Source organism: Anabrus simplex, chromosome 1, assembly GCF_040414725.1.
Source record: "Anabrus simplex isolate iqAnaSimp1 chromosome 1, ASM4041472v1, whole genome shotgun sequence".
Lineage (NCBI taxonomy): Eukaryota > Metazoa > Arthropoda > Insecta > Orthoptera > Tettigoniidae > Anabrus > Anabrus simplex.
The window spans coordinates 645,368,300-645,381,988 of NC_090265.1; the positions used below are offsets into that span (position 1 = coordinate 645,368,300).

At 37.7% G+C, this 13,689-nt stretch overlaps 1 protein-coding gene across 1 annotated transcript in view; it reads left to right on the top strand.

Annotated features, from left to right (window-relative positions):
• Positions 1–13,689, top strand: part of Nrd1 (Nardilysin) — a 197,490-nt gene that overhangs the window by 16,373 nt on the left and 167,428 nt on the right. Inside the window, exons 6-8 of the mRNA XM_067135758.2 lie at positions 5,627–5,795; positions 12,284–12,489; positions 12,569–12,736. Of these exons, the coding sequence (XP_066991859.2) occupies positions 5,627–5,795; positions 12,284–12,489; positions 12,569–12,736 (543 nt within the window). The remainder of the gene's footprint in view (positions 1–5,626; positions 5,796–12,283; positions 12,490–12,568; positions 12,737–13,689) is intronic.

Here is a 13,689-nt window from a genome sequence, read left to right on the forward strand (position 1 = left end):
AAACTGTACAGAAAACTTAAAGATGCAGTTGAAGAAGAACAGTGTGGACCAATTGCAGAAACTGTATTTGGACGATGTTTATAGTTAAACAATGTCTAAAATGGCTGTACAGTTTGGGTTACATGGCTAACAGCTTGTATTTGGGATGTAGTGGGTTTGAACCCCACTGTGCAGCCCTGAAGATGGTTTTCTGTGGTTTCCCATTTTCACACCAGAGACATGTTGCGGTTGTACCTTAATTGCGGCCATGGTCGATTCCGTTCCTACACATTTTAAACATGAAGGTTCAAATTACTAGTTCCTACACCAGAGGAGTTAAACTTGTACTTCATTGTGGGTACATTTACTGTATGTTAGAAGTAGAGTAATACAATTAGGGACTGGTAAAAGATACGGAATGAGGAATGTCATGCTAGGGCTATTACAGGTGGACACAGGGAAGACCGTCAGGTTTTAAAAGGGATTGGGCCATCATTACATATCGACACTCCAAACCGAAAGGCTGTGGATGCTGAATTAGTGAAAACCAGGCTGAAGCATATTGCAAGTGATCACAGTACCTACATTTGCTGCATAGGCTACAACTTTACACTCTTAATTTGAATATTCAACAACGTTGTGATATCACCATCTAATTTAAATCTACCAAGTAGAGAAAATAGCCAACATATTTGTATGAATATTTATTACTGTATAATAAATCATTACTTAAATTTCTTGTTATTCCTTACGTTTTTAGAAATCTTTCAGGATTTTTAATTTTTCTAGACTATTTGTCATTAGGTTGGAAAAGTTTTTGTGGAAATATAATTCTGGAATTCGGATTCAGAGAAATGCCTATTCGGGTGAATGGGCAGTGTGATAGCATCCTCAGCTGTATTGCTTGGTTTCTTGATCAGATCCTCTACGTCTCACATCAGACAGCTTCTCAGTTGACCTTGTGAGGCCATTCCAGCCCTTGGTCCAGGATTGAAATCCTTGAATGTGTAATACTATAAACCGAACAACTAAGTAGTCACTGGGCTAGCTCTCAAAATAGTCCTAATTGTATTACAATTTCAACCCAGATCGGATACATACAGAAATCAAACACTACACACAAGTAAGTACGTATCAAGAACATAAATAAATTAACTTACCTGTAATGTATCCCGGCCGGAGTTATTAATCAAAAACAAATGTGGAAAACGCAGGGCTTCAGAGAGCGGATTAAAATTACTACCAAAATGCGAAAGCAAAATTAACGTGATACTGTTCTAATTTACTAAATGATAACAGTACTCAAAACTCATAAAATATATTGACATAATTCGGATACAATATAGAGTGGAAATAAGAGGGGTATTTACACCAATTTAAGATAGTTCAGCAAGGGGCATGAAAGTTTTATGGGTCAAACATGAATCAGAATTTTTCATGTATTACAATTTACTAAAATTAAAATCTTATGTAGTAATAATATTTGAAAAATTAAATGTGTCTCTGATTTTATCCAATGTGACTGTCATTAGGAGTAATTTTAATTTTAAGAATTTATACCTGTAATGTCACTGATGCAGATTTTTCAAGACACATCAAACATCACAACACAACTCATGAGCACATCAGCCAATTTTTAATCTATAAGTTTTGTCATTGTTTTTTGTGTACATATAGAGTTGGTTATAAGTGGCTGAAGATGATCATTTATGGTTGAAATTAGTTCCACAATGTGATATATATAAATAGTCACATATAAATAAATGTGTATTGATTAGGTGGGATCCTTATGTCTTCTATTGTAATTGTATAAATACGGGCAATATGAAGATAATTGCATACGATTGGTTAACAGTAACATCCAAGTGGGAAATTTTGAAGCTTCTGAAATGGTACTATATTTATTCCCATTGCCCCTGTTGTGGGGAAATAATGTGCCGTGTTGTTACCCTGCATTTTTATCTAATTTTTTATTTATTCGTATCAGAAGCATACGTTTTACACAGCATAATGGTACTTTATGACATACATATCAAATAGTGTCTGCCCAGAATTTTGCCAAATCACGGGCATTAGGTGTCGCAGCCATCAAGTCCTCTATTGTGCAACTTAAAGGACATTTATTACAGTTCATGAAATGGGCTGTGGTTTGGTCTTCACCACATTCACATTGTCTGGACGTGCCAGGAAAGCCCCACTTTACCATATTGATTCTTGATCTACCAACCCCAGTGCGAAGCCTGTTCAATGATTTCCACGTAGACCAATGTTCCTCGTGTCCTGGAGGGAGATGTTCAATTGGTAGCATTCAACCAGCAAGTTGAGGATTTCTAGTTCTCCATAATCTCAACCTTGTGGATTGAGCAGATTCATTTAAATCTTCGGTTGTATTCAGGAAACTCCTCCTAGACCTCAATCTTCATGGATGCAACTTCTCTTCTTATATCTGGTGGGGCGATTCCAGCCAAACAGTAGATTCTATCTCGTGGAGTTGGTCTCAAGCAGCCAGTAATGAGTCGACACGTTTCATTTAGAGAAATGTCAACTTGTTTAGCATGACTTGATCTGTACCAAACAGGGCAAGCGTACTCTGCAGCGGAGTAACACAGAGCCAGGGCTGTAGTTCTTAACGTCTTTGGATGTGTACCCCAATTGTTTCCAGACAACTTGCGAAGGATGTTGTTTCTAGCCGACACTTTCTGCTTGATGTTCATGCAGTGTTGTTTGTAGGTGAGAGCATGATCCAATGTTACACGTAGATATTTAGGTGTTGGGCAGTGATCTAGTTGAGTATCTTCCCATACTACCTGCAATTTGCTTGACGCCTGTCTTTTCTTTAAATGGAAGGTACATACCTGAGTTTTAGATGGGTTAGGCTTCAATTCTTTTGTCATGTTGTATAATTTGCGCAACAGTATACGATGATTAACTGTATCATATTCAACAGATAAGTCGATAAAAGCCACCCCTGTGATTTTATGATTTTCATATCCATCTTCGATATACTGTGTCAGATGGAGGACCTGTGAAGTACAACTTTTTCCTTTATGGAATCCTGCTTGCTCTGGGATAAGAAGTGGTTCAGTGATCACAGTAAGTCTTTCCAGGATCATCCGTTCTAGGATCTTGTACAGATGACACAACAGTGAGATAGTTCTGTAATTTTTCGGATCATTTGGATCTTTTCCTGGTTTGGGAATTGCGATTACTCTGGCTTTCCTCCACACACGTGGTAACTTGTAGGTGTTTATACAGTTGTTGTACAGTTCTAGTAACCATTGTTTAGCAACAGGTCCAAATTGTTTAATTTGCTCAACACATATTTCATCTAGGCCAGCAGCCTTACCATTCTTACACTGATTTATTGCTCTGTTCAGCTCAGATAAAGTAAAAGGTTTAGTGAGTGTATCTGTCTCCTGCTCATAATCCCTCTCAATTCCTTTATTCTAAAGCTGACATGGATTTGATGGTTGTCCATTTCGTAGAAGATGATGTGCTATTTGGTTTGCTGTGACACTGGAATGTGTTGAAGTTTTATTAGGATAACTACTGAGTCGTCTAAGTAATCGCCAAGCTTTTTGACTACTTCTACCCATGTCAATCTCTTCCATCAACCTTAACCACTGTGCCCGTTGTATTTCAGAAATTGAAGAAATTACTTGTTGTCCCATTGTGATGGTGTCATTGCTGAAAGGGTTTTCTTTGAAGAGTTTATGATACTCTGTTAGGAGGGCAGAGATTTCTTGAGTTAGACCTTGTATGTAGTTTGTTCTACATCCTCTAGGGATTGTAGCTCTTGAACACTCCCTGATGATATTATTAAACTGTTCATATGCTTCTGGAATTGGATTGAGTGGTTTAATCTTCTCGTCCAGTAAGTAGGTGAATCTTTCCCAGTTAGCTTTCTTAAAATTATATCTCCTTTTAAAGTAGACCTCTTGAGGTTTAATGGCAGCTACCAGTTGACACATTATTGGGCGATGCTGTGTATTCGGAATAGGAGCACATACAGATTTAACACACTGATGTGCTATCTTTTCGCTCACAAATATTAAGTCTGGATTATAACCCCGCTTCCATATACCACTGTTAAAAGAAGAAGGGAGCTTGCTATCATGGATAAGAGACAGATGGTGTTCCTCAGCCCATTCTAAAACATTCTCACCATTCTCGTCTTGTTCGTAACCCCAAATACTGCTATGGCTTTTGAAGTCGCCAGTGAAGAAGGATACCTTCCAATCATCGAGATTGTTAGGTGGCATGAATGAGAATGTTACTTTAGGACGTTTATAGACGGAAACTATAACCGAATTGCTCAATTCCACTGCGATCAATTCTATATAATTTTCTTCTGTAATTGATGTGGAGAGTATCTGGAGATCTGGCTTGACGAAGACTGCACTACTATATCGTCCATGCGATCTTTCTGCTGCCAATTTCATACCTGGTATTCTAGGACGGGGTTGGTGTACATCCCTGTGAGTTTCTTGTACACATATTACATCACAATTTGTTGTTTAGCAAAGTTCTTGTAAGAGCTGTTGTTTACAAGTTGACATACCTTCTATGTTTATAGATATGATGGTCATTTTTGGTTCTGAAAAGAACCTTTCCCGACTTATGAATGTCATTATATAATAGTTGATGTTACTTCTGGATTGGAAAGATCAGCTGGTGTTAACAGCTTACTGCTGCCCAGGGAACGCCCGAATGTAAATCATACACTCTTCGGGGAGGCTCTTTCCGTGTCCCCATTTTATCTTATGAAACAATAAGATAATACTTCGGTATTTGTGATCTACTATTTACTGTTTCTCAATTTTCTAATGTGTTGTTTACTCCTGATTCCACCAAGTCTCTTCATTTCTTCCTTTCATAGGGCCACAATTATAGCAGAATCAGTTTTGTATACACTGAATGTTATACACTGAATCCTACCTTGACCATCACTTTTCCTTCTATTCCTACTCTGCTCTCTTTCTCACTACCTTCAGATTCTACCTATTCCCACCAAATGCTTGCTGGTGTGTAGCATCACTCTGTAAAGAATACGTCTACTTCTTCCATCTCAGCTGATGCAGATGTGATTGAAGCATAGAAAGAAAAGAAAAAATCTATGTTCCTCTTCTAGCTTTTCTCAGTTGCAGAGCTCATACTGAATATCTGGTCCCAACAACCTTACTTTAGCCCAAAGTTGCACACTAAGTAACTTCACTGGAAACAATCATGCTCTTTGTAAATTGCTGTATTATAATTTTCAGCAGCATCGGATGAGGTGACATGTTTGGGAATTTTTAATTTTTTAATATTTTTTTTTTTAGGATCAAGTAATACTCTTTATGGTCCACCACTTTTACGGTTTTTAGAGACACTAAGGTGCTCGAAATTGTGTCCTGCACAAGTTCCTCTATGTGCCGAAAAACCTACTGATATGAGATTGGTGTATCTGAGTACTTTCAAATATCCTTGGACTGAGCTGGGATTGGACCTGTTTCCTTGAGCTTAGAAAGCCAGGCTCGATCATTTGAGCCACTCAGCCACCGGTTTTTAATTTTTCAAATTGTAGTTAGTCTGGACTTAAAGAGAGAATTCTGTATGTAATATGTTATTTAATTTATGTAATGTTCCTTTCAAATGATGCTTTCAGAAACGTGGTGGTTCAGATAATGCTGGAACAGAATGTGAACACACTACTTTCTATTTTGAAAGCCAAGAAAAGTATCTTGCTGAGGCTATGGACAGGTTTGCCCAGTTTTTTATTGCTCCTCTTATGAAACGGGAAGCAATGACACGTGAGAGGGAAGCTATTGAATCTGGTAAGTTACTCCCATCATTTTAGAACAGTCTTTAAAGAAACTGATAATATTAAAATAAGTAAAACTGATAATATTAAAATAAGTAATTATTGACATCTCTCTCATGTATACACTGGTGAACTCTCCATGTATGAAATATATACCTATACATATAAAATAAGAGTTTTGTCTGTACATTGCTCAGTATTTAAAAAGAATGGTATTTCTACATCAGTCGCATCCACAGTAACAAGGAAATGCACTTCTTAATTTTACGCTGTCCCTGTCTGTCTGTCTGTCTGTCTGTCTGTCTGTATGTATGTATGTATGTATGTATGTACGTACGTACGAGGACGGTTTGAAAAGTTCTCGGAATCACCGCTAGATGTCAGTGCTAGAGCAATGAGGTTCCCGCGTAATAATCAAACATCCTTTGTGAGTAAACACGTGGCGCGTCAGTGCTCTAGCTGCAGGAGTGTCGTCGTGACGACTGTTGTTGTTCCTGCGTAGTGATTTGTGACAATGGAAAAAACTGAGATTTGAGCAGTGATTAAATACTTTGTAAAGAAAGGTATGAAAGCAAAGGAAATTCATGCCGACTTTCAGAACACACTGGGGGACTCTGCTCCTTCATTTTCAACTGTTGCCAAGTGGACCAGTAAGTTTAAATTTGGTCGGGAGAGCTTGGATGATGATCCGCGTAGTGGATGGCCAAAAAGTGTTACGACCCCAGAATTTATCGCAAAAGTGCATAAAATGGTCATGGAGGATCGTCGACTGAAAGTGTGGGAGATTGCTGAAGCTGTAGGGATGTCTTCTGAACGAGTATATTATATTTTAACCGAAGAATTGGGTATGGAAAATTTATCCGCAAGATGGGTGCCACGGCTCTTGACATTGGACAATAAACGCACCAGATTGGAAATGTCCGAACAAAGTCTGGCCCATTTTCAGTACAACCAACAACTTTTTTGCGTCGGCTTGTGACTACAGATGAAACTTGGGTCCACTACTATATCCCAGAGACAAAACAGCAGTCAAAGCATTGGAAACATGCTGATTCACCACCACCAAAGAAAGCAAAGGCAGTGCGTTTGGCCGGAAAGGTCATGGCCTCAGTTTTCAGGGATGCAAAAGGCATTCTTCTGATAGATTATCTTCCTACTGGCCAAACAATTACGGGACAATACTATGCAAACCTCCTAGACCAACTACAGGAAAAGATACACGAAACAAGGCCTGGTTTGGCAAGGAAAAAAAGGTCATCTTTCATCAGGACAATGCTCCGCCGCACACAAGTGTTATTGCCATGTGGCAAAACTTCATGAACTGGGGTACGAATTGTTGCCACATCCACCTTATTCACCTGATTTGGCACCATCAGACTTTCATCTATTCCCCAAGCTGAAAATTTTCCTCGGTGGACGGAGATTTTCTACAAGGGACGAACTGACAGCCGAATTGGAGAGGTATTTTGCAGGCCTGGAGGAATCTCATTTTCGAGATGGGATCAAGGCATTGGAACATCGCTGGACCAAATGCATTAGTCTACAGGGAGACTATGTTGAAAAATAAAAAGCAGTTCCACCAAGGTAAGATACTTAATTCTAGTACATTCCGAGAACTTTTCAAAGCACCTATGTATGTATGTATGTATGTATGTATGTATGTATGTATGTTCGCAAATAATGAGAAAATGCTGAAGAGAATTTAATGGAAATTGGTATGTACAGTTGGGGAATAATTTTATTCATGCTGAGTGAAAAGGTAGTTTAGGGGAAGGCCTAAAATTTAATTCTCAAATATCTATGTAATTAGTGGGCTTATCAATAGAATACTATTTAACTGAAGTTATATGGAATTAAATTTGTGATCATTTATGTCTTATACATTTGTACCGCACCGGCTATGATAACAGAGATATTGTTAACAGTGATGCTTTCATGGCCCGTACTTGTAGACATGATATGGCTTTTGGGCTTATGTCGTGTCAAGAAAATAATTATAATAATTATTATTGTAGAAGACTTCCTCGGGAACAGTCAAGATTTTCTTCTGAAGACACAAAGCAAAGTTCTCTGCGGAAACATAAAGAGTTTCACCTTGTTTTCCTGACATGGCATAAACCCAAAAACCCTCATCATGTGTAACAGAGATGAATTTTGATTTAAGTTGCTAAGCCCATATTAGTGCTGAACCACAAGAAAATAGGTGAAGATTTAATGAAAAATCAATATGTAAAGTCAGGGAATAAGGCACAACAGTCTAGGCTATGAATACTTTTATTCGCCCTGGATGAAATGGTAGTTTAGGGGAAGGCGCTTAAAATTTAATTTTTTGTATAATATACTAGAGTAGTGGTGGTCATTTCTGCTGTTTTAGGAAAATGCCAACGAACTGTTTGTTTGTTAAAAACAACTGTTTTCCCAAACAGTTTGAATACAACAGGTCATTCGTTCATAACGAGACTGTGAAGGACGAGTGAGTCACATGCACAAGGGGGCTGCAGGACAGGAAATGAGATCTTTCACCACCTTTCAGTCTAACTTGTTTTGTAATGTCTAGGCAGACAGCACAAGCTGAAGGCTGATGAAATACCGGTATGAAAGATACACGGGAAGAACGATAAGACGAGTGAAGACTTCACTGTTAAGCAAAGGATATAGTCTGTAAAGACATTTATTTATCATTAGACTATCAACTAACATTATTAGCGTTTTGTGATCGCGGCGGTCTGCTCATCGATACGGTTCCACACATCCGGAGTTTTAGTTAACCAGTCTGTTATTAGTGAAGTATCTATAGCAGTATTATTATACAGTATCTATGTTCATCATATACCATTATAAGATTATTGTTCAACGAGAACTACTGTAAAAAATAGGTTACAGAATGTTATAGATAAGTGAGATAAATACACACACACAAAAAAAACGAGAGTATTCTTAAGATGCACAATATTAGGAAAACACTTAAAAATTAATTATTCATATTTACATTAAGGAACATTAATGTTTCGACCTCTTTTTGTGAGAGCTTTGCATTAATTAGTAATCCAGTTTGGGAAAGTAGGTCTTCAATATGGCACTGATGTGATCACTATGCTACACTTTATTATTCTGTTCACATGGTACCCGTTATGAAAAATACTCAAGCACTAACTCTTCGTATTTACATTGAGGAACATCAACATTTCTACCTTTCTTGATGACAGCCTTGTTCTCCTTTCATTAACAATCAGTCCAGTTCGGGAAAAAAGTCTTTCACAGGGCACTGAAGTGGCCACTATGTTACACTTTGTTATGAATATTTGTGCTAAATTGGGATACACATGTTGGTGATTTTTCCACCAATCTAAGGGGCAATTAGATTCCCCTGCTTCATTTACACGAGGTAAAATGTTATCTTTCAAATACAAATCCAGTTCCTTGTTGGCTCTTGACAGAGGGCTGATTTGAGGACGTTTATCTCCAATAATGTCGTTGAAAATGCTCCAAGCGCTTATTGGACAAGAGGGCTGAAATGCACCAGTTGTAGATGGAAGTGAGGAGGACTGAATGTCAATATTTTGCTTCTCGCTGGTCTGGGCGTTTCTCTCTATTAGGTCCACTACTAAATTACGCACCCTCTTTTTGACGTTATCTAGTGCCGCAGGATCCTGAAAAACGGGGTCTTTATAGCGTGGATCTAATAAAGTGCATAAGGCGAAGGTGCTGTTGTGTTCAACGTTCTTGAACCTTTCTCCTAACCCTTTAATAAGGCTAGCAATTACGGCCCTCACTCCTTCTGTGAACTCGGTTGATTGCCCGAGTTTTTCGCAAATACCTTTTAGGCACCTGACGACCACAATCACAGAACTTCCAGTCATATATGATTCTCCACTCAGAGAATTAGTCATTTCTTCAAACGGAGCTAGCACATTGCAAAGTTGACGACACGCTTGCCACTCTTCGCCAGTTATTATGGGCAGATGTTTATCTAGCAGAGCAATAGTGGCCCTGATAGCTTCTTCGAGTTCTACAAATCGACGCAACATATAAAAAGTTGAATTCCAGCGCGTCGTGACGTCTTGGGAAAGGCGTTTAGGCACTGTATGTCCACTTGATATCTGGTACTTCAGTAGTTTTTCGCTTGCTAGTGAACTTTTCCTGAAGTAGCTGACAACTTTTTTGATTTTCTCAATGGTGACTTGCATTTCCTGAAGAGAACCCTGGACAATCAAATTTAATTTATGAGCAAAACAGCCATAGTGTTCCCACTTCAGAATTTCCTCAAACGCGTTTGTTATATTACTAGCGTTATCAGAAATTGAAAAATTCACTTTGTCATGCAGCTTCCAATCGGATAGTATGCACTTAATTTTGTTTGCCAACGCAACAGACGTATGGCTTCCAGAAAAACTAGAACACTTCAGTAAAACCGTCTTTGAGGAAAACTCTTTCGTGATGTAATGCGCTGTTATGGCAATGTAACTCTCTGCAACTAACGATGTCCACAAATCGGTTGTTATGCACACACTCACTGCTTCATTCGTCACTGTCTCTCTTATTAAAGAAAACTGTTGATGATAGAGTGCTGGAATCATCACATTTGAAATAGTCTTTCTACCAGGTAATTCATAGCCAGGGATCCACTTCATAAGTTTAGAAAACCCTCTATCCTCAACAATACTAAAGGGCTGATAATCTAAAATAAATAAATCAAGTAAGTCACGATCAATTAATTTCTTTTGGGCAGATGAAACATTTTTAATGACGTAAGACCTAATTAATCTTTGTTTTTTAGGCGCAACACATGAATCAGCTGTCGAGGCTTTGCTATCAGGCCTGCTAGTGCTAATACTAGGTTCCTCTCTATCCACTGTAGGCCTACTTGGTCGTTTTTCCATTGAAGGTATCTCCTTAACACTATGACACGCTAGCTCAGTATATATTGCTATATGTTTTCTTTGCAAATGTCCTTTCAAATTTGTAATAGTTGACTTGTAAGAAATAAGTTGCTTGCAGATAGTGCAAAGCGCCTTATCATTGTCACTTTTCGTGAAATAATTCCATACCTCGCTTCGTTTTGACATGTTATAAAACAACTCGCCTCGCTCAGCACTCGGCAAACTTAACACCGTTCCGTTTTAAAAGTGGTTTGAGAACACCGGTACATCAGCCGCCAACAGCCCGCAACCAGCAATAAGCGAAAACGTTGAAGAACTGTTCGGCTAAAAACTGCTTTTCCAAACAGCTCTTGGCTCACTGCCAACTAAATATGTGACAAACAGTCGATTTGACAGCGAGGGAATGGGAGTGGTTAAGTACCGAGCAATGCCGATTTCAGGCCGAATAGCTCCGAACGCGCGGGTAGGTTCAAGGTTACATCAGTGTCTACTCACTAGCGAACAGTGAAAGACAAACTGTGGACTCTATTGAAGGAAAAACTGTTTGGTGGAACTTTTAAAAACAGTTCGTTCGTTTTCCACCCGAAAACTGTTTTCTCCAAACAGTTGGGCGTTTTTCTGTCCATCACTATACTAGAGTGGTACAATTTAGGCGATAAAATGTAAAATAAATAAATAAATGCACTGGATGTCGCCAATTTCTGGGCAAAAGTAGCATAGACGTTTTCTTATAAGTGTGACTTTGTATATAATGTATATAATTCAGTAAGAGTATATATGTATTTATAGTATTAATGCTTCTGATACGAATAAATGAATGATTGAATAAATAAATAAATAAATAAATAAATAAATAAATAAATAAATAAATAAATAAATAAATAAATAAATAAACAAACAAATAATAATAATAATAATAATAATAATAATAATAATAATAATAATAATAATAATAATAATAATAATAATAATAATAATAATAATAATAATAATAATAATAATAATAATGCCTCAGTGGCTAACTGGTGACTAGGCTTATTTTTGGTTGAAGGGGTCCCGGATCCGATTCTTAGCTGGTCAGGGATTTTAACCCTTATTGGTAATTTCCCTGACTTTGGGACTGGGTGATTGTGCCGTCTTCAACATTAGATTTCAACCGTTTTTTTTTTGCTACTGGCTTTACTTTGCATCGACACAGGGTACAGCCCCAGCCTTTGCCTGGTGTGAAAATGGAAAACCATGGAAAACCATCTTCAGTTCTGCTGTGGGATTCAAACCTACCATCTCCCGGATGCAAGATCACGGCCAACTCGCCCGGTGAGATTTCATTCTAGGTAGGGCCCCATCTTCACAGATGTGCAGGTCACCGATGGGCGTCAACTCAAAAGACGTGCATCACACCTCTCTGGAGGCTATACAGTATTTTATATACATCATTATTGAATAATAAAAACAAATAAGCTTGTATCTCTTAATGCTTCTTAAAAGAATAATAAACGAAATGAAGTACCATTGTAATATAAGTTCTCATGTTGTTGGTTTTCTTTATCATTATTATTGTAGCCATGATTTAAGGAGTTTATTTACTGCTCATGTACCTGTTTTTTCTTCTTTTGCTTAGAATTTCAGATGTCACTTCCATCACACTTCAGTCGCAAACAACAATTACTCAGTGGCTTAGCTCGAGATAAGCATCCTACATCCAAATTTACATGGGGTAATTTAAAAACTTTACAGGAAAATGTGTCTGATGACGTGTTATATAATGCTGTTCATGAGTTTAGGAAGAGGCACTACTCAGCTCATCGCATGACATTGGCAGTGCAGGTATGGGCAGTGTTAAAGTGTTGACTGTTTGTAGTTACTCGTGTATTATTTGTTTAGTTATATCTTTCTTTCTCTTCAGGCTCGGCTTCCGTTGTCTACATTGGAAGAATGGGTACAGAAATATTTCAGTGCTGTTCCAAGTAATGGTCTCCCTCCAGATGATTTTAAAGAATACGCTGGAAAATCATTTGATACACCTGAATTTAGAAGATTGTACAGAATGGATCCTATAAAAGATCTTTGTCAGGTTTGTGTTGGTTTCAAGTGTGTCTTTTGTTACATTCCAAGTTTTACTCAATATGGGGGTGCAGATAGTCTGATGACAAATATTAGACATTTTTTAAATGTGAGGTAAAGTATGTTACAAAAAATTAAATATATGATTCATGAAGTCATTATGTATAAAACTATAAAACTATCTATAAAACTAATGTGCAGTATTCACCTAATGTCATTCCTGTGGCATCTTGCTAACTGCTGATGAATTTATATGGACAGTGAGGTTCATCATCAGATTATTAATTCCAGATAATAATGATTGTTGTGGAGCAGTGATCTATTCTGAGAATATAATAACACCACATCACAAGAAGTCATCCCAGTAAATTTAGAGCATGGCCATCACTGATTTTCACATCACTGTCTTCTTTGTATTGATCTTTCAATACACTTGAGATTTTACACATGATGTAAAACCCACTATTTTTTCAATCACTTCTTTGATTTTTTTTTTTTTGGCCTCACTTTTGTAGATCCTGTGAGATAGTCAAGTTTTCTCTGTACATCACAAAGTACTGTAATTGTTTCTGACAAATAGAGCCTTTTTTGTTTCATGTTGATTTATCTTACTGCAAAGTAAACCAAAATTGGCAGATATTTATACCTAGTCATTTTTTAACACAGTATCATTTAGCATTTCTTCAAGTATTTTATTGGAAGCAGTGTCATCTTTGGTTTATTCATGACAGATGTTAAACTGTCAAAGTGTTCTGTATAGTACTGCACAGTGACAAGTTATTTAGCATGTCCCTACAAGTGTGGGAGGCAATGACATTTTAAGATTATTTCAGTTCTTCTCAATGCCTTAACGAAAAGGTGTCCAAAGAGCGCTTCCGGTGCAGCAACATGCTGGTGTGTAAGAGTTGTACAGGTCAGTCTAAAAACTCTCTCTTTTCTTCCCTTGTGTACCTCACATTTGCT